This window comes from Pezoporus wallicus, unplaced genomic scaffold (assembly GCF_028554395.1).
Source record: "Pezoporus wallicus isolate ANWC-B61680 ecotype Strahan unplaced genomic scaffold, APGP_CSIRO_Pwel_v1 contig_6464, whole genome shotgun sequence".
Taxonomy (NCBI): domain Eukaryota; kingdom Metazoa; phylum Chordata; class Aves; order Psittaciformes; family Psittacidae; genus Pezoporus; species Pezoporus wallicus.
In genome coordinates, this window is record NW_026642130.1 from 6100588 (window position 1) to 6123100 (window position 22513).

Genomic DNA, 22513 nt, shown 5'->3' on the forward strand with positions numbered 1-22513 from the left:
ACAATATTCAGTGCAAATATACAAAGTTATACAACATTAGAAATCTCATCAGGGTATGATGAACTAAGGGGCTGTAGATCTTGCTGGGAAGCAAAAGGAAGACCTTAGAGCTTCAGTTACTAGAAAGTAACTGACTTGGTTCCTGTGCTTGCCATCAAGGCGTCTGTAATTAAAAGCCTGACAAAACAGGGCATCCAACAGCTCTGCCTGTGGGCACACCAGCTCTGTCTGTACCACTCTAGCACAAGACCACACCCATCAGATGCTGTCTTCACAACGAGTCTGCTCTTCCCCAGTTCTCTTGTGAAAGCTTTTCCCTTGCTGAAGCCATATTTACCATCACACTCCTCACTGCCCCACTGATTTCCCTTGTGTCTGTGTTATGGTCAAAACCCCCGCACCATGACAAATTCTATTTCACCAGGGATGGCTGGACATTACCCAAAATCACTATGGACCACAGGTTAGAAGAGCTCAATGATGCCAAGTCAGAGTGGTATTTAGTCATTAATACTGAAAATAGCTTGTGAAGTTGTCTGCTGGTGAGCAGTGACAAATTGTACAGGCACTTTCTCTCTTTCCAGGAATCCTTCCAAAAAGGATAAAGTAATAAAACATTGTCATACATCTTAGAATGCCCAAATCATCACTTTACTTTGACAACTGTAACTTGTAAAAGGACTCCTTTAACCTAGGAGTAGATGGCAGTAGAAGACACTTGGAAAAGAGACCTCAAGTATTTAACAGTAAGACAGTGATTACTACTGCATATTTGAGTAGGCAGGATTCACTAATTAGATTTCATATCAGAGCTGGTTTAGTGTAACTAGCGGGCTTGCTGCAGTATTGGACCTTGAAAATCTTCTATTTCCCAATCATCGACTTAAGGTGTTCAAGTTTATACTCTTCAATGAAGCCTTCAACAACACCCAGAGCTTTGACTTTCATCAGCAAGAGAAGGACTTCTTTTGTTTCATCACTACAAAAAAAACAAAACAAGAAAATATTATTTTGCAGCACTTCCATGTGCCTGCCTTAAGCACACTTTACATTTACTCATCTTAAAAAAACAGTAAGATATCTGTCCTCAGCTGCTTGTCATCAAGTGACCTTGGCTACCCTGGTCACTAAGGGTGCCTAACACTGGCAGCTCAACTTGTCAAACTAGAACTGCAGAAGCACTCCTTTACATTCTAGACTTCATCTTTTATGTCTATAGAATATATGCAATGAAAATAACCTTGAAAGTGTCAAATACATGAGACTTAAGGTATTTAAAGAAGTATTTAACACAAATTATTCAAGGAAGTGCCCAAATCCCAAGGAAGGCCTTATCTATTACCTGTGGTTATTCTTGTGCAGCGTACGGGCACACTGGAGCAAGTATTGGCAGAAGTTCTGTAATTCAGGGATGGTTGACCCACTTTCAAGATCTTGGAACCACCTTTCTGGGAGACACGCAACCACCTGCTCACACCAAAAGTTTATAAGAAGAAAATCTTTCAATATAATCAAGTCCCATCACTTCTGACAGGGATCTTCTGGCACATTAGGTTATTACTAGAGGCGTGTGTTTTTTCTTTGAAACGAAGATTGACTATCCCTACAAGGAGTTACTCATAAGAACCTATGGACCCTTATTTACTCTAAAATGCTTTTATGCACCAACATCATAAAAAAAATTAAATTTTAAATTATGTTTAAATTTTAAAATCTTTAAATATTTCCTCTTGTTTCAACCACTCTTCATAAAAACAACAAAATAAAAGCTTTTAGCTTAAACCCTCCTCCAATGTACAAGTCACCTTTTACCTTATGACACTTTACTATATTATCAGGCCCTGGTGGTGTGTTTAAGAGGTTCAGAAGAAGGTAACGATTCAGCAACTTGCTCAGTCCCAAATCACGTACGGTATCTTCCTGTACAAGTCCATCCCAAAGAAGAATATTGGAGAGCAGCTGCAGTAATAAAGAAACAGAGTATGTATACCGGGTGGCTGGAAGTGTGTTAAAACACAGTAACACAAGTTTTGTGTAAGATAAAGATAACATTATGTCCCTTCACTAGAGCAGGTTGCTCCAAGCCCCGTCCAACCTGGCCTTGAAACACTGCCAGGGATGGGGCATCCACAGCTTCTCTGGGCAACCTGTGACAGTGGCTCACCACCCTCACAGGGAAGAATTTCTTCCTTATAGCTAATCTAAATCTCCCCTCTTTCAGGTTAAAGCCCAAGAATACACCTTCCTGAGAAACACAATGGTTATCCACACCCTAATAGAAATGTTTTACTCTCCCAGGAGCCAGACTTGAGTGAAGATATATTTCCTGACTGACTATAAATATTTTTTCAATAAAATGAATTGCAAAGACTGAAAAAAAGATGTATTTTCTCTACCTTAGCAGCTGACCAAAACTGCCTGTCTTGAAACTTAGAATGTGGTGATGACTTGTCTTCCATAGTGCTGGTCATGGAAAGAAGGAAAAAAAGGTAACGGAGTTTTTGTTTGTTTTTTAAAGGAAGATAAACAGACAATTGATCTCTTAGATACTGATGAATGTTAATTCTGGAATTGTTTCAGCAGTGACAGCCACAACCAGAATAAATGTCTAAGGAAACAGCTGCCAATTTGAACCCTTTGTAATACCACTACTACGAATTAACTTTCAATAGAATTACCAATTGGAAACACCTGTGTCTGCATTTTATGGATATGTACCAAAACAGAACTGCTTAGAACCAAACATCCTACCCCATCTTTAGCAAAGCTTCTCTCATAGTTGTATTTTAACCCCACATCTCCCAGACTCTTACTCCCATCTTCAAAATAGTGCCCAGAAATAAGCATCCATGATAAAACCCCTATTTTTGGAACAGGAGGAATTCAAGGGACACAGGTACACAACACCAGACAACCTGGACTAAGACAGGCCCTCAGACAGAAATTGCTATGCTAAAACCAGACTGTAAATCTCATATATTGAAAAGCTTTCGGTTATAAGAACTAAAAAAGCATTAAGTCAGTGGAGTTATCCTTTTAGAAAGGGTTCATGAAGAGGACAAAGGCTTCATAACCTCTCCCATAATAAAACAGTAGAAGGCATGTTTGTTCCATAGCTGTTGATGGATGTTTACAATGTTTCATCTATAGCTGTGAGGAAAAAGGGTAGAGGAACTGAATTTGTATTTTTTCAAGATTCCCAGAGTCAGCTTACCTTTTAGGATACAGAGGAATAAAGACATCTTCCTCTACAGATTTCTTCATTCTTAGGATAACCACATTCATCAAATCCTATTAAAAAAGAATTATTAATGTGTCTCACAAGAAAGACTTCCTCTTTCGTTTGTAACAACTTCACTGATTTTGTTCATCTAGAAGTGTAGTGTTACAGATAAGTAAGCTGCCACTTGTATATAAAACACACTGAGAAGTAATATATTAAAAACAGTAGACAAATCACAGCTATAATTACCTACAGGGTTAACCTAGTGTATTTAATCACCATAGCTACGTTAGGATGTGGTTTTAGGCAACATGCTTTTAGGTGCCATAGACTGCCACCTACCTTTTTTGAAGTTTAGTTTACTTTCTGTACAACATAGCTATGATCAACTGTACCACTTGACTTCAAGTCATGGTTTCAAATCAGCACCTCTGGAAGGCTCAGAAGGGACAAAGATTTTCTTAAAATACTTCTTTCGTACTCAGGGCCTAAATATCCATTCTGTTTCACCAGTTTTATACTAGATACACCTCCAGATTTACATCAAACTGGAATCAGGCTGAAGAAGGGCATGCTAGAGGAACTATGGGTATAAAAGTAATTATTAAAAGACTGCCAAGATTACAAAGTAGCCTTTCTCCTAGTGAAGTAATTAACCTTTAGGGATTTTCAAGTCTTAAAGTTTTATATCTGCTTCATAAATAAAAGCTTAAGGAGTTGACCACTGAAGCATTATGAGCATGTAAAGCTCAAACTTGGAAAGATAATTAAATGCAAACGTAAATTCTAACCAGCACCACTGAAGTGAAGCAAGATTAGATCTACAATCAGCTTCTTGGTAGGTACAGGCAGAATTTTTCTAGAGCAGAAGCTAATTTCTGCCTTAGGAGCATCCCATCTCCCACCACCATCAATAAGGTGAGCATGAGAGAGCTGAAAATTTAACTGTTAAATCTTGTCAAAACAAACAAGTAATCAGAACCAAACAACTTCAGGACAGTGCCCTTAAGAACACGCACAGAAAGCACACACAGTGAATGAAGGGCTTTTTTTTTTTTTTACCTCTTTTGTTTGATTGCGCTTATTTTTTGACAGGACTTGTTTTACAAAGATGTTGTTGCAAAGCTGTACAAGATTCTTTGTCTGTGAAGTAGATAAAGGATCCCACACACTCTCCACAAATGCTGGAAAATAAGGAAATTCATTTCACTCACAATACGCAAGTACGTATCTGCTGTAGTTCAAGGCACTGCAACGTAATGGAAGCAAACACGTAAAAAGCTAAGGGTCCCTCACTAATCTTACAAAGTGGTTGCTTTAGTCCCCCAGAGTGAGGCTATGTAATCGTTACAACTTGGAGCACCATTACATAACTAACATTATTTGAAAGCTATCGCTTTTATTTAAGGTTTGACTGCCTAGCTCAATGAACATTTTGAAGACAATCTCACTATACCTGCAATTTTTGGAAGAATAGTTTTTTCAATCACCCTAGGCAAAACTTCTTGATCAGGATCATCATCCCTTGTTGATTCTGATACGGCTTTGGCATTGCTGAATTCTTCTATAGCTTTGAACCAGGGCATCTCTTCCAACTCTGTAAAATTCTGCTGAAAGACCATTCCTGTTAGTTTTTCAGCTTGTCAGGCTTAAAAGAAAAGCTCTATCCAATGATACCAGAGATTCCCACTTAATTTCAGATCCACCCTCTTCACTGAATGGGCCAAAATGGTGAATCAGGAAAACGACACTTAAAGGTGAAATTTAAAGGTGGGAATTTTAAAGTGTCTTCAAACAACTCAAGAGAAGAATTCTTTTTACATGGGGCATTGCAAAAGGGTCTGGATGTAAAGGGAAAGCAGAAGGTTAAGAAGACTCCAACCACATGCTTCAATTTCTGAGACCAACACAGTATCTTTCTATCCATTTCTAATGCACCATGCTAAGTATAGAAAAAGCATCTTGATTTTTCATATCATGTATTAATACACAAACACATGTACAATTGTAGAAGAAAACAGTCAGTTGGTGCACCTACCTCTAGAGGATTCCAATTCATTAACTGAACTCTGATCAATGGATTTAATAGCTTAGGCAGGCAGAAACTGATGTAAGCATCACAGTAAGAGTCAGGAAGCTTCTCTTTCCATTCCTGGAATTTCAACAGGATTTTTCTGATGTCACAAAAATCTGCATGTACATCTTCAAAGACCTTCCTACTATCCTCTAAAACGTTATCTATGGATAATATTCATTGGGAATAAAAAGAAACAATCACAGAACTTATTGAAGTATAAGCTGAAGAGTTTATGCATCTATAGGGCATGAGAAATATCTGTATGATATTTGTCATTTATCTTTGACAGATCTGATACTGAAATGGATTTTAAAACTGGCTCATTGGAAATCCCAGTTTCATAAAAAAATACTGTCAGAAGACCAAAAAAAGGCAAGTTTCTTCATGATCTACTTCACAGACTTATACAGACACAGTGTTTCAAACTTTACAACACTGAAAAAATGTGAGACATGTAAACCCTTCTGGAGTTATCTGGGAAAAGGGTATTATGCCTTTCCCTGCTCCTCTTTATCCATTCATTCAAGATAACTAGAACACCAGCCTTTCACTCACACTATCTCCAGGAAACAAATTGATTATACAAAACACGTTGTAGCATCACACTGAGTACTGTCAGATTAGCTTTGGCATGATCTAAAAGAGCTTACTTCCAGTTCAACCACTCATGTGTGATGCCACCACAAGTCATACCAAAAGAAATCTACACCCATGCACCTATTCACAGTATCACAGTATGCTAGAGATTGGAAGGGACCTCAAAAGATCATCTAGTCCAATCCCCCTGCCGGAGCAGGAACACCTAGATAATGTTACACAGGAATGTGTCCAGGCGGGTTTTGAATGTCTCCAGGGAAGGAGACTCCACAACCTCCCTGGGCAGCCTGTTCCAGTGCTCCGTCACCCTCACTGAGAAGAAGTTTCTATTCTTCCCGACTCATTAGTCAGAACTGTCTGAATGCATTTCTTTTCTACAGTGTGTAACCAGGAATATGCAACTCAAAGTATTCCTTTACCTTGAATTGTTTATGTGTTTACCATTCCTAAAATCATTTAAAAAATATGTTGAAGAGATTTTGTTCTTGGACATTACAACAGTCACCAACCTTTGCTCTTCTGGAACTCATTAATCTCTGCTGGAGTCAGCTCATCGTCACTTGACATGCCTTCATGATGATCAGCTTCTCCTGAACACTCTCTTGCTTGCCGTCTGCAAGTCCTGTATTTTGTAATGAACTTGGGTGAGTGACCCTCTCCCGTGTATGTAGAAAATCCATTAAAATGATCATAGAATCATATAATACGGAATTCCAAGGATCTTGCTGCTTCAAAGTACAGTTATGAGTTGAGGCACCAATGTAACTGTAAAGCTTTTAAAATGCCCGATACTTAAAAGAGTTGGTACCAATCCCTGAACACAGTCCTTATACAAAAATGTAGTAACTGACCTACACTGATAAGAGTATAGATGTTGCTTTGCTTTCACTCACCACCAACTCCCAGCAGCAACAATACCACCTATTTTTGCTATCTATACAATGATAGAAATATATATTTCTGTATGAAGTCATTATTTATTAAAGCTCCCCTCATATAGTTTTTCCTCACTTACAACTTGTTAAATTTAAAATAACAAGATCTATAAGCATTCAGATTCAAATCAACATGAACAGAATGATATTAACAAATAGATGGTTTCCAAGCATTTCAAGTTTTGGAAAGCAAGTACATATTTTTTTGTGTAATCTCATTTAGTAATCCTACAGGTTTACATTCATCACTGAGTAAGCGACAGGAAGCCAGTGCACAGTACATTAAATCGGAGTTAAGTGCACCTATATGTAATAGCTACCTTCGACGCTCACACATTTCCAGAACCTGTGTCTTCTTATGACCTTTTAATCCATCATTACCAGGTTTGTCATTCCCACCTATCAGAAAACAAAAACATACAAAAATAAAATGGTTTGATTTTAAAGTGTCTATTTTTTTCAGTCAGGAAACACAGATCCTCCTCCTATCATTCTTCATTTGGAAAATAGCCAAATGAAAGTCAAACCTAATCTCCATAGTGCACAAGTAAGTATTATTTTTAACTGCATGTAGTCAGATGTGGTTGTTTCCTTATAGCAGTTGATGAAAAGGTGAGTTTCATGACATTCCAGACAACTCTCACTGCTTACTAATCCTGGAAAAGGAACTTAATGTCTTCCATGATAGGTTATCAGAAGTGTGAAAGGCAAGGATAGGGACTTACCTTCATCCTGTATATCAAAAATGAAACCATGTAATAAATTAGAGTAACTTTAGAGCTTCAGTTCCAACACTGTAATGGAAGTTAAGTCCCTGATTTACACTATTCAAAAATCATTGCATTTAGATTTCAAGACTAGTCAGCCCCCCACTGTCTCCTGTTATCTGAGTGGTAACTGACCCGAACTACCCTTACTCTGATTCTTGAGGCTAACACAGAATTAGAAACAAGAAGCATTCTCTACTTTGGCCATTCATTTGTAGTGTAAGTGTAGCCCTATTAGCTACCTGGCATGTGCACAACATGCCAAAACAAGTGTACTACTGAAGTATTATCATATATGAAAAAACAGCCCTTCCACTATATTAAATACAACTAGGACCATAAAAAAACAATTACAAGTGCTATTAAACATGCAAGTACAGTCTCATTTGCAATGAGCTTTAAGTAAAATCATTTTAATGACAACTTATTATGGCACTACCCTTTTCTTCTTAACACCGGCTGTCAGCTTGTTACACCATTTTACAAAATCATACAGGCTGCTAGCTTCCTCTAATCAGCAGTTTATCCTGTGTAGTGAGAAAACTGAACCCATGTGATTAGTAGTTACCAGGAACTGGTGCATCTGGCCTCCATCTGTTCCCAGCACCTCCAAGCATACTGCTTTTCGCTTCGACTAAGCGGTTTTAAAGGGTTTGGTTTTGGATGTTTGGTTGGGTATTTTTAAATAGGACCAGCTGAAGATTCATATGGCATACAAACAATACATTTGTGTGGGAAGAAAGTGAGGTAACTGCAATATTCTTTTTCTACAGTGACTGAAAAACACCATTTTGGTTTAGATAAAACACAAAGGTGCTTTTTTCTTTATGCCCTTCTCTTCACGTGTCACCTAATACAGAATCTCCATTCTGAGTGCAAAAAGCCTTAAAGATGGTCTCATGTAGAAGTGATGCTGCAAGTAAACACCCTGCTTTTCATCTCAGTTGAACACACCTACAGACAATGGAAAGGAGAAACCAGATAAAAGTAAAAAAGGAAATGCAGAACTTTACTTCTGCTCAAAGAGTGAATGTTTCAACAAGAAAATAACTTTTAACTTCATACTAACTTGTCAGATGCTGAATATAAGCAGATTCATCTTTCAGTTCATCTTGCCTTCGTTTCAATACTCTCATGGCTTGTTGCTGAAGAAGTACATGTACAGCCAATTCTAGCTCATTAATGGATTTCAGCTGAAATATAATAAATAATAATCAGGTTTTCAATTAAGTAAAATCCCAAAAGAATGGAAAAACCCAACCCCTTCCATGGGTTTTCAGTATAGCTGTGAAATTAGAATCAAACTGTCATAGATTAAAAATAAGTTCCTGGTCACTGGAGTTCTGCAGGCTTTTTTTATAAGGCTGAAAGAGCACAAACTAAATGCCAGTTACTCACCACAGGACTACCTAAGTATTCCTACAAAAGGCTTCAATAGGACAAAATACTTGGTGTGCTTTGTTTGCTTTCAGTTTGCCTTTGAGCCACCAGCCATTAAAGAAAATGTATTTATTAAACTAACTTTTTTTCTTCCTTAAAGTTACATACAGAAATTCACAACTGCAATGCAACGAAGTGACATAAATTAGATTTGATAGCAGAGTCTACAGAGGATAAGAGCAGTTTACTTTCACTGAGGCCAAACTTCAGGTGGCACTTCCCCTTCTCCAAACTATCATCTTTTTAAATACACAAACCTTGCAGATCAGGAGTCAGTTGCAGCCAATAATGTCCACAAATTCTCACACAGCTCTGCTAACTCAATCCCAACTTGAACCCAACACAAAATCCTTACCACCTCTGCTATGTAACCCTGAGTAAAGTCATTCTGAGATCCCAAAAGTGAACTTAAATGCCACCTCTCATTCAACTTCAGCACACTCTCATTACTAGACCTGCAGGAAAGTCCCTCCAGTAACATTTTGTTTTCATTCAACAGAACCTAGCTGAGACGACAGCTCAAGCAAACGTACCTATACTAGCTTGGTCATCACTTCAGGTGAGGGCTAATATTTTTTCCTGCTAGTTTGTTTCCTGTTACATTAAAATTTCTGACAGAACTGATTTTTAACTGGATGGTATCCCTCCATTTCCAAACAAACCCCCCTCATCTTCCATTGACAGAACACACCCTTATCATCCGTATTTAAAAAAAAATAAATAAAAGGAGGAAAAAAAATACATACCTTTTCATTCAAACAATTTATCAAGTTTTCCACATATGTTTTCATGGACCTGTAGAATTTGTAATTCAGAGCTGCATCTGAAGACTTCTCTAGCACCTGGACAGTCACCTTGGAACTCTCAATGTCCTCCTTGTATTTCTCATACTCCCTCTGGTGGGCACGGTGCACATTCTGTAGTGAAGTTATCCTAAGAGAGGAGAAACACAGAAAACTAAACTATGGCCAAGTTAACAGCTGATTTCTAAACACTTTTTCCATTATAATCACATATAAAAATCTTTGCCTGTGCTAGTACTTGCACATAAGCAGAGCTGGAAGATTTACCCATGCCAGCATTTTCAGAAGTATGGAGCTGGACAAGCATCATAGTTTGAAGATTCAAACACCATTTATGTGGTGCCAGTTTTGATATTTGACCTAGATTTTTAACTAGATATTTTACCTGATATCTGACCTAGATTGCTCAATGTACCATACATCCTAAAACCATAAAAAGCCAAATTTCATGGCATCACATTAATTGGATTTTACCCAAAGTAATCTGAGGAAAACTACAGCTCATGTCAGCATGTCCATAATGCCAGTTCGGTATAAGCTGCATGGAAAGCAGTATCTGTCAGCATTCACCATGCGTTCACTACTAAATACAAACCAACTGAGGACTCCCGCTGCTAGTAGTTGAAAAAACCCAGAAACCTGTATCTATAGCTCTGACTATTAGACAGGAATGTTTATATATATAACAACTCTGCTTCCTTTTTTAGCTCCCCCTTCCACTCTTACACATCCCAAGTGTTTGCTCAGCTTGAGTAAACCTCTAACAGAACCAAGAAAACAGACCACAACTTACTTCACCTCTCTGAAGCAGAGAACACTTTTCAATAAAGATAACTGAACTACACTACTGTTCTCTGCCATGCTACAATTAAAAATACCCAACCTTACAAAGTTTAACCATGCCAAGTTCAAGGTCCTACACCTGTGTCAGAGCAATACCAGCCACAGCTTCAGGCTGGGCAGAGAAGAGATTCAGAGCAGCCCTGCGGAGAAGGATTTGGGGGTGTTGGTTGATGACCTGGCTTCAGTGTGCGCTCACAGCCCAGAAAGCCAACCATATCCTGGGCTGCATCAAAAGGAGTGTGACCAGCAGGTCAAAGGAGGTGATCCTGCCCCTCTGCTCTGCTCTTGTGAGACCTCACCTGGAGTATTGTGTGCAGTTCTGGTGTCCTCAACATACAAAGGACATGGAACTGTTGGAACAAGTCCAGAGGAGGGCCACGAGGATGATCAGGGGACTGGAGCACCTCCCGTATGAAGACAGGCTGAGGAAGTTGGGGCTGTTCAGCCTGGAGAAGGCTGCGTGGAGACCTCATAGCAGCCTTCCAGTATCTGAAGGGGGCCTATAAGGATCCTGGGGATGGACTCTTCATTAGGGACTGTAGTGACAGGACACAGGACACTATTCTATGATTCTCTGATTTCAGCACTTACCACGTTAAACAGACCTACAAAGCTTACATTAAACAGGTCTCCCTCCCCTTCTTGCTATTTTCCAGATGGGTTTCCCACTCTTCATAGCTTTATTCTTATTTTTCTTATTTGATTCTGTACCAAAATTCCTACTTAACTCGATTCCTTTCAGGTGATTATGGCAAAGAGAGCATAAAATTCACAAAAATATTTAGTCCAATTTAGTTGCAAATTTTTAAACAAGCAGGTCAGTGATGGTCTGTAGAAAGCAAAGCATATACAGAGAGAGCACAGAGCAAGTTCATAGCAGCTACTTATGTCTCAGCTGTATAACATTACTTGTCTAAACTTATCTGAGCAGCTGCTTCCTGATGCTCTGAGAGATGACAGGCAATGGCTTACCCTGGGACGTCTGACCACAACTGTCCTTTTCACACACCCTCTGGAAGGTTCCAACCTCCATCCCAGGATGTTTCAGCTGCACATATGGCAGCTGTGCTGCTAAAGAAAAGTCACAGCCTGGCTCACAACTAAGGAGAAATATCAAGAAAGGTTCTAGTTTGCCTAAATAGGCTGTACAGAGTTTACCGCTGCTTTTAGGAAATACTGGTGTAAGACCCACTGTAAGGGGGATAGGATTGTCAGCTCCACCTCCCCTACTTGAAGTTTTGCTTGCTGGGCAAACATAACATTGAACCAACGTTTCTGTCAAACACTAGAAACCATAAAAAGCTGTTGCAATTTAAATGAATTCACTCTCCAAGTTCTAGTTGAAAGTCCAAATGTTCCCCTACATCAAATCACTGCCACTTAAAACCTACTAGACATCATAACAGGAATTAGTACACATAAAACAACCCAAAAATCCTGCAATATTCTGGAAAAGAACAGAACTTCAAACTTGTATCTCCCATTCTGTGACAAAAACTTAAGAGAACTCAAAAGTGACACTCATAAGAGCGGGATTTACCTTTCAGTCAGTCGCTTCTTCACAATTTCCAAGTTCACAGGCGGCAGAGAAACAGAGGGATCAAATTTTGCTTTAGCTGATTGTGATTCATACAGGGAAGTATCATCATAAGTTTCCTACAAGAATTTTAGTGTTAATTTTTAATACACAACTTACACAAGTCTTCCCTCTGCAGCTCTTTAGATCAACAAGATGTATCATTCCAATACACAAGGCATATGATATAAAGATATGTATTTCAACAGTCAAATTAAGTACAGGAAAATGTTGTACAGAAAAGCACAACACAGAGGCAAGGAAAATGAAGTATAAAACCCTGCATATGTATGTTGTATAAAAACATATAGTGCATATACATATAAACAGCACAAAATAATCCACAATTTAGGGTACATCTGAGTTGCTGTTTTGGCCTGAAAATATTAATAGCTTTCAACAGCGCATAATGCAGAGCGGTGAAAAATTTCTCAAACATAGAATCATAGAATAATTAGGGTTGGAAAGGACCTGAAGATCATCTAGTTCCAACCTCCCTGCCATGGGCAGGGACACCTCACACTAAACCATATCACCCAAGGCCTCGTCCAACCTGGTCTTGAACACTGCCAGGGATGGAGCATTCACAACTTCCCTGGGCAACCTATTCCAGTGCCCCACCACCCTAACAGGAAAGAATTTCCTTCTTATATCCAATCTAAACTTCCCCTGTTTAAGTTTTAATCCGTTACCCCTTGTCCTATCACTACAGTCTCTAATGAAGAGTCCCTCCCCAGCATCCCTGGAAGATATCCAGGCCCCCTTCAGATACTGGAAGGCTGCTATGAGGTCTCCATGCAGCCTTCTCTTCTCCAGGCTGAACAGCTCCAACCTTCTCAGCCTGTCTCCATATGGGAGGTGCTCCAGTCCCCTGATCATCCTTCATGGCCCTCCCCTGGACTTGCTCCAAGAGCTCCATGTCCTTCTTTGTGTTCAGGACACCAGAACTGCACACAATACTCCAGGTGAGGTCTCACAAGAGCAGAGTAGAGGGGCAGGATCACCTCCTTCGACCTGCTGGTCACGCTCCTTTTGATGCAGCCCAGGATACGGTTGGCTTTCTGGGCTGCAAGCGCACACTGAAGCCAGCTCATGTTCATTTTCTCATCAACCAGCACCCCCAAGTCCTTCTCCGCAGGGCTGCTCTGAATCTCTTCTCTGCCCAACCTGTAGCTGTGCCTGGGATTGCTCCAGCCCAGGTGTAGGACCTTGCACTTGGCATGGTTAAACTTCATAAGGTTGGCATCAGCCCACCTCACAAGTGTGTCAGGGTACCTCTGGATGGCATTCCTTCCCTCCAGGGTATCAACCGAACCACACAGCTTGGTGTCATCGGCAAACTTGCTGAGGGCGCACTCAATCCCACTGTCCGTGTCAGTGACAAAGACGTTAAACAAGACTGGTCCCAACACCGATCCCTGAGGGACACCACTCGTTACTGGTCTCCAGCTGGACATTGAGCCATTGACCACAACTCTTTGTGTGTGGCCATCCAGCCAGTATCTTTATCAAATTGATGTCGCTCCAATTTAGAGACAAGGATGTCGTGTGGGACAGTGTCGAACGCTTTACACAAGTCCAGGTAGATGACATCAACTGCTCTACCCCTGTCCATCAGTTCTGTAACCCCATCATAGAAGGCCACCAAATTGGTCAGGCAGGATTTCCCCTTAGTGAAGCCATGCTGGCTGTCACCAAGCACCTTGTTGATTTTCATGTGCCTTAGCATGCCTTCCAGGAGAATCTGCTCCAAGATTTTGCCAGGCACAGAGGTGAGACTGACTGGTCTGTAATTCCCTGGGTCATCCATTTTCTCTTTCTTGAAAATGGGGGTTATAGTTCCCTTTTTCCAGTCATCGGGAGCTTCACCTGACTGCCATGATTTCTCAAATATGACGGCCAGCAGCTTTGCAACTTCATTCGCCAGCTCCTTCAGGACCCGCGGATGGATCTCATCAGGACCCATGGACTTGTGCACGTTCAGATTTTTAAGATGGTCTCAAACCAGTTCCTCTCCTACAGTGGGTGCAAGGTCTTCATTCTCACAGTCCCTGCATCTGCCTTCCAAGACTTGGGTGGTGCAGTCAGAGCCTTTGCCAGTGAAGACCGAGGCAAAGAAGTCATTCAGAACCTCAGCCTTCTCCAAATCCTGCGTAGTCAGTTCTCCTGAGAGCTTCCTGAGGGGGCCTACATTCTCCCTAGTCTGTTTTTTATTTGCTATGTACCTGTAGAATCCCTTCCTGTTATCTTTAATACCTCTAGCTAAGTTTAATTCTAACTGGGCCTTAGCTTTCCTAACCTGGTCCCTAGCTTCCTGGACAACATCCCTGTACTCTTCCCAGGCCGCCTGTCCTTGCTTCCACTTATTAAAAGCCTCTTTTTTCATTTTAATTTTCCTCAGGAGCTCCTTATCCATCCAAGGAGGTCTCCTGGCCCTCCTGCTGCACTTCCTTCTGGTTGGGATGCAACACTCCTGAGCTTGTAGCAGGTGATCCTTGAATATCAACCAACAGCCTTGGGCCCTCTCGGGCTATATCCCATGGAACCTTCCTAAGCAGGTTCCTGAAGAGGTCAAAGTCTGCCCTTTTGAAATCCAGGGTAGTGAGCTTGCTGCACGCTCTTCTCACTGTCCTGAGGATCTCAAATTCAAGCATCTCATGATCACAAACATTTAAATAGTTGTAGAAGCATTAATGTGCAAAGCACCCTACATCTATTGGAATTATTATTTTCCATGTCCTTTAAAGCATAAAAAAAGCTCTTGGCAGTCCTGGGGTAATGGCTGGATTAGATGATCTGACAGGTCTCTTCCAACCTAGCTGATTCTATGATTCTATAATGCTTCTACATTGACAACTGAGACTTCACTAGTATCAAAATTCTAAATACAGAATATGGAAATAAACTACAGCCAAGTAGTGACTGCAATACCTGATTTTATTTATATCTTGCTCTTTTAAAGCTATTTTAATATATTTATGATTAATTATTTGCCATCTATTAGTCATTTAATAGTCTATTTTCTCATATCAAGCTTTCTGATTCCACTCCCCCTACAAATATGAATGCTACATTCTGACAAAGCCAGTGGTCAAGAGAGAGATTCTTCACTCACAACTCGGCTTCACTGTAATTATAACTAAAGAAGGATTCCACTGAGTTTTATCTTATAAATTAAAAGACATTGTTCTAAAACCATGGAAGGTTGTATATTAAAATCTAGCCAAAACACAATCCACTGAAGCAAGCAAGTCCGTAACGAACAAGGCCCATTACTAAAAATGGTTGCAGTTTCCTGAACAGTAGAAATTAAGTTTTCCAGAAACAAGTATGAGGTCCTAAGAGCACCAACCACACTGAATCTGGAATTCAGCAGCAAAAAGGTGTAACTTTCTCCCAGTCCTCTAACTACTCCCACTTAAGAGGCAAAAGTTTCTACAGTTGTCTATTTAGACATAAAGAACTTGTTGTTCAGATTTTCCTAATCTGACCCAGAGTAAATGATTCAAGCCAGAAGCAAAACTTCCAGCTCATCAGAATATACAGAGTTTATTTTTGCCAATTATTTACCAGAGGAAAAAAAAGAAAGAAAACAGAATTCTGCTGAACTGCTGAAGAGAGGTCTCAGATTGTGCCCAAGAGGAATTTAGCATAATAGAAGAACAATTTTTGTTTTACAACTTTTTACCATTGTTGCTATTTGAATATTTTTGCTTTCAAGGGTTCAGAATTCTATTCTCTACTTTTCAGACTCTTCCATCACATATAGGTACTGGCCTCTGATGTATGTAAGCAACAATACCCTGCTTCTGAACAGCTATACAGAGATTACAGATTTTCATTATTATCTTCCCATATTTCTAGTCATCTTTTTCCCTGACGAATCAGTGTATAACTTCCCCAAATCCTCTCTAGCAATAGGACAGGAAGGAGATACAGGAGTACTCCACAGAAGCTCTACTGCCTATGAGCAAAAAGCAACTTCCAGGTGTTAGAAAAGCATGCATCACCTGAGAGAGTTTAATGGCTTTCTTTATTTGCTGAACTTCCCACTTAATTTGTGCTTCATCTTCACTTGATTCATCACCCTCAGACACTGAAAGTTGAAATAATCATTAATAGATATAATTACACCCTGTATTCCCCCCCCCCCCAAGCAACAATGGATCTCCCCATCACTACTACACACAAAAAACAGCAGACGAAAAATCTGCAGATGGATGACTTCCAAACAGAAAGGCAAGGAAGGCTTGGAAATAGCTAGTGGGATCTGTAGCATTTACACCAGTATCAATTTCCTCAACATACTGTTTCTCAGACAACTACTGCAGTAAGAGCTGCACAAACATCTTGGGTTTGTGTCTGAAGGCAAAGCTGTGCATAATACATGTAAATAAGGTGTAAGTATAGACTATAATACAGCGAGTGACATTATGCACAGCAAATCCTTGATTGTTCCAAAACATACATTCTACTAGATACAAAAATCTGATTAGCATTAATTAGAATTGCAGAATCAGCTTGTAGTTATGCATTCCTCATAACCCTTCTTCAAATAATAAAGTAAATCTGTGCTTCATAAACAAAACTATAAGCAGCTGTAAGAGGACAAAAGCAATGGAAATGCCAGATATGCTTTCTGTGCAATAGGTCTGTTCACTTTTGAAGCGCTGTATTGTTCAGAGTTTTTTCCCTTTTTCAAGAACAGCCATGGTGTCAGTGCAGGCAAAGCACTTGGAAGACTAGATCAGATGCAGGAGGCAGGATTTACAACAATTTTACTCACATTAAATGCTGTGACTCCTACAAGTTTTTTTTTGGTTTTGTTTGGGTTTTTTTTTGTTTTTTGGTAGCGTTTTTTAATTTTTGCAGTCAATATGGCCAAAAAATGTGGCCTCAACCCTTCCTGCACCACATTAGTGAGACCTAAACCAGGATAATGTCCCACAGAAACCTCAAATACCAGCTGTACAGCATTTTGCCAAGAGCCCTGAGGGGCAAAGCCTTACACTGCACAACCTTATTGGACAAGTGCCACACTATTCCAGACATACATAAAACAAAGCCACAACCACTATCAGAAACAGTACAAACTCACCTGTGTGTTCTGTCATCCTCTGCCTAAGAGTTTTCATTTTAGGAACAAAATCAAGATTCTCTGTATCAGACTCATCTTCACTCTCTAAACCATAGCCTTTTCTCCTCCGAGAGACCTCGTGACTGTTGGAAACATCCAGGGGAAGATAATCATCCTGTATCCTAGCTATCTGACGTTTCCTCCGAGCAGCCTCTATACAATCTGCACTGAGGATGTGACCTGCGTTGAAGAGAAAAAACATCTAAGCAGAAGACTAAAACTAACACCCCATATCACTCCTAATGTCAATAACCACCACTGTTCAGGATCACTGTACAATTCTGAGTATAGGACACAAGATGTTTACACTGTGCTTACCATGTTAATGTAAGGACCTGGAAATGAATCCCTGAAAAGTGGTTCTCAGTCTGAAAACAAAGCTCAGACTTTTTTCTTTTAAATTAACTGCTGTTAGACTGTCCTCTTTTTTTTCATCTCCCCAAAAAATCAGGGCTACTAAACTCAGAGAGTTACAAAGGAATCAAAAGTTTACAAATCAGCACAGGTGGGTTATATTTTAATCTTATGAAGGGAACTTACACCACTGCCAAACAGGAATTTTTTGCAGCCTTTCTTCTGAAACCAATGGTCATGATTCCTGATCCATTTCCAAAATTAACATGCAAATACAACAAATACCTGCAACCAAAAACTGCCACTATTCTTTCAGAAGAAGGGTAGTCATGAGTCAGGACAAACAAAATGCTTATACATTACATGTTTTTAGCTGTGTGGGATTCACGTCACCCATTCTGTACTTCAGCCAAAAAAGACAAAATGTTTTTGTTTTGTTGTTGGGTTTTTGTGTTTTTTTAAAGTAACTTCCTTAAAAACACACAAATCAGGAAATTAACCTGGTGATCGATCCTTCCAACTCTGTGGAGAGCTGGACTCATTTTCAGAGTCTGAGCTGTTGCAGTCCTCACTTAGTGCAGAATGACTTTCATCCTCCTCCACCTCCCTTTCTTCATAAGGGCCTTTGATGCTGCCAGTTCTAGGCTCCAATGTACAGATTTCTGTATTAGGGGCAAAAAAGTAAAATGCATGATTTCAGTTTCAGCTGCTGGCATCTGATGTGCCACGACTGGTTACCAGTAACTATTTACACCTTGCTGCAGCAAAGACTGATCATGTATCTATCACCACCTGCCCTCATCAAAACACGTCCAATTTTCTGATGCTCCAAGACAGTCATTTACAAGCCAGTTCTTGTCTTGAATCCAAGCATCTGTGATAGGCCTAAACTAACATATCATTCTGAGACACAGAGCACATATACATGAACAAGAGCAATGATATCAGCTCCCAGATGACAATTGATTAATATCCTAATAGCTCATAGCACATTTGGGTTCACCTCGCTTTATTTTATAAATAGTATTGAAAAACTGCCTTATTTATTTTGTAAGCATTAAAAATGAGGGAGTCTTTATTTAAGCTACAAAGGTTTATTTATGACTTTTTTGTCCCAATTATCTTTGAATTCTTTAAAAACATTGATTTCTCTTTCCTTGTTACTACATCTTCAGTAAATCATCAGATTACTGAACAACAGAACATGTCACCTTTTGTAAGGGTATGAGATATAGTTCTATAAGAAGTTACAAAGAAAATTTACCATCTCATCTGAAGCACAATCTCAAAAGGAGTTACAGAATCATAGAATGGTTTGGGTTGGAAGGGATCTTAAAGATCACCTGGTTCCAACCTCCCTGCCTTGGGCAGAAACACCTTCCACTAGAGCAGGTTGCTCAAAGCCAAAACATTTCTTAATCCCATTTTAATCTAACAGTAGCAATTAGGGCATATCTACGAATTGGTAGAGTTGTCAAAAGGGGATTAAAGGGGAAGAGAACTTCCAGACACTTTCTCACAAAACAAACCAACCCCAAGTATTCCAATAGGCAGTTTACTACAGTTCAATGACACCTGGAATACTATCAGAACAATCAAGGCTATTGTTCAATATTCAAATGCTGTAACAGCACAGTTTAATAACACAAAGTTCAAGGTTTACTGTAAGTGTCATCAAACAAATTTCTACTAAGCTTACATTTTCTCTCAATACAAAATACTCAGATCAAACTGCAATTTGACAGCAATAAGAAGTGGAAAGTTGCCCTACAGTTTGAAAGATATAATGCTGAAGCATCAATTTATCAGAAGTTTATTAACCCTGATGTACTAGAGGAGCTCTGCATAACCAAATTTTCTCAAAAACAGCCTTCAAGTTCTGATACTTTTTACCAAGGTTATATGGAAAATAATTTCAGCACAAAACGATTAAAATTTTAATCTTTTAAAATTTAAAGTAACATTGTAACTATAATCAGGATTCAATTATCATGCAAAAAACATCTAACGGCAGTATTTGTACATCACTCTTGACTTACTGATCTTTTAATATGTCTTCATATAAGCACTCCATTAAATATCTAACTGAAAAAAGTACTTACTTTTGCTTTCTCCAGTTTCTGTCTGGGCAGGCAGCAGGCTTTCCTTTCGAACTCTAAAGGTTACTTCATTGAAGGACGGCTTTTTAATTTTAAAGCATTCTTCACCTATTTAGGTAAAATTAAATTATTCCAAGTAACATTAACCGAGAGCAGTATACGTGCATCCATCCCTGGCAGTGTTCAAGGCCAGGCTGGACAAAGCCTTGGGTGACATGGTTCAGTGTGAGGTGTCACTGCACACGGCGAAGGGCTGGAACTAGATGATCTTGAAGTCCTTTGCAACCCTAACTATTCTGTGATTCCATCTACACACATGTATTACATCCAAAGCATGTCCCCTCTCTGTGCGCGCACAGTGTATTTTTGAAGTTCTGGCTGCATTAAGTCTAACTAATGCATTTAGTTCCATGTTCTAACTAGTTCCATGGCTTTAGTGCTCAAGATAACACCAGCGCTTGATTTAAAATTGTGCTTCCTCAATACAGCAATATTGTAGTGCTGAAATTGTTATTGCAGTCTGTGTTCATGCAAGTGACTCCAGTATGCTGCCGTATCTTGTGTCATCAGCCACAAAAGCAACAGCACAGAAAAGTCAACTAAACATTTAAGCTTCAGTTATTTAAACTTCTTCATAATTAAGCAGCCTAATCATGGAATCACGTACTACACAGCTGAGAGAGCTGGATTTGATCAGCCTTGAGAAAAGAAGGCTCAGCTTATTACCATGTTCCAGTTTTTAAAGGGTGACTACAACGAAGATGGAGACTAACTTTTCACAAAGTCACATGGAAAAGACATGGAGTAATGGGCACAAATTACTCCTTGTAACATTCCAAGTGGACACTAGAGGAAAAACTTGCACAATGAGAACAATCAGTCATTGGAATAATCTCCCCAGGGCAGTGGTGGACTCCCCAGCACTGGACACTTTTAAAATTTGGCTGGGCAGGGTGCTGGGACATGTAGTCCAAGTCATGTTTTATCAAGAAAGGCTGGACCAGGGGATCCAACCCGGGATTATGTGATTCTATGACACTTTTCTCTGGTTTGCTCCAGCCCCAAGAAGCTCTCAAATGATTCCCGGCTAAAAGCACACGGACATACGTAACCTTTCAAAATACTTTTATATGGATTTCCTTTATAATCCCCACAACAGCCCTATCCCTGACGCAAAATCGCTATTTTTGCTTACAGAGAAAGAGGTGTAATGGTGACTCGCAGCTCCCGGCGCCAGCAGTCCGGCGCTCCGGGAGCCGCGGACCGAACGCGGGGCGCAGAGGCTAGGCCCGTGTATCCAAGCTCCGGCCTGGTGCGGCTTCGATAGCCATTAGGATGGTAGGACGCTGCCGGACACTTACCTTCTGGCTCCTCCTCACTACCGAAACTCAGCAGCACTTTTCCCCCCCGCGCGGGCCCGCTTCCGGCGATGCGCGGCCCTCGAGCAGCTGCTGCCTTTCCGCTCTCCTCACGGCCCCTGGGGCTGCCCACAGGCTCTTCTGGGGGCGGCGGCCCCTCTCCGGGTAACGGCCCCTCCTCCGCGTGCGCCCTGGCCCCCTCCGGGGACGCGGCGGCGCTGCCAGGGCCTCCCTCACCCTTCTCAGGCTCCGCTTCTGGCTCGGAACAGGAGCTGGGGCCGGGGGCTGGTGACGGGGCGACGGCGGGCTCGGGCTCCTCCTCACTGCTGCTGGACGCTGCACGCCGCCGGCCACGAAAGTTACGCGGGGGACGCCGGAACATCGCGGCCGCCGAACAGCCGCACAGCTCCACGCACCCCTCGTCCTCAACGCGCATGCGCGAAAACCCCCAAGCACCACCCTTCGCCCAGAGCAAATCCCGCCCCACGGCAAGGATGCCTCTATGGGCGGGGCGCGAGAACAGCCTCGCAATGGGGGCGAGGGGCGTGTCCTGCGCTTAACGGCCGAGGCGCCGCAGGGTGGGCGGGGACAGCTGTGGTGGGTGAGCGAGCGAGCGAGGAGGTGCCGTACGGTGAGGGGTCGGAGGCAGGGGGCAGGGACAATAATTACTGTAATTAATACTGACCATTTCTAAATACAGTTTTTATAATTATTACACTTAATCATAGAATGGTTTGGGTTGGAAGGGACCTTAAAGCTCATCCAGTTCCAACCCCCTGCCATGGGCAGGAAGACCTTCCACTAGACCAGGTTGCTCAAAGCCCCGTCTAACCTGGCCTTGAACACTGCTGGAGATGGGGCAGCCACAGCTTCTCTGGGAAACCTGTGGCAGTGCCTCACCACCCTCACAGGGAAGAACTTCTTCCTTATAGCTAATATAAATCTCCCCTCTGTCAGTTTAAAGCTGCTATGTCAATGAATAATAACTACTAATGTATAATTAGAAAATAATTTAGAATTATTAATAATACAAACTGAAAATATATAAATATAATTTTTAATAATACATTATTATAAGTATAAGGCTTATTCTGTAGCTTGTTCCCAAAAACTGATCACACATTTTTCTTCTTTTCCCTGGGCTTAGCTCACTAAGGGAATCAGGTGCACGAGGAGGGGAACATATGGGTGGGAAGAGAAGGAAGGTGGCATGCGATGACTTGAATTGCTTTGCTTAGTGAGGAGTTGCACTGTAGCTTGTGCAGCCTTTGATTTCTGCAGTTCTGACTTGAGCTATGTATGAT

At 40.8% G+C, this 22513-nt stretch overlaps 1 protein-coding gene across 1 annotated transcript; it reads right to left on the minus strand.

Moving 5' to 3' along the window:
• Nucleotides 1-381: 381 nt before the first annotated feature.
• GCFC2 (GC-rich sequence DNA-binding factor 2) lies at nt 382-21591 on the minus strand. Its single transcript, XM_057427615.1, has 18 exons — nt 21213-21591; nt 19855-19959; nt 18253-18414; nt 17360-17578; nt 16272-16357; nt 12226-12341; nt 9786-9972; nt 8669-8792; nt 7153-7231; nt 6407-6519; nt 5262-5461; nt 4680-4830; nt 4286-4407; nt 3215-3291; nt 2397-2463; nt 1813-1959; nt 1343-1467; nt 382-979 (listed from the first exon to the last, which is right to left on the minus strand). Exons 1-18 carry the CDS (start codon nt 21589-21591, stop codon nt 865-867), a joined length of 2574 nt encoding a protein of 857 aa, XP_057283598.1. The 3' UTR covers nt 382-864.
• Nucleotides 21592-22513: the final 922 nt, after the last annotated feature.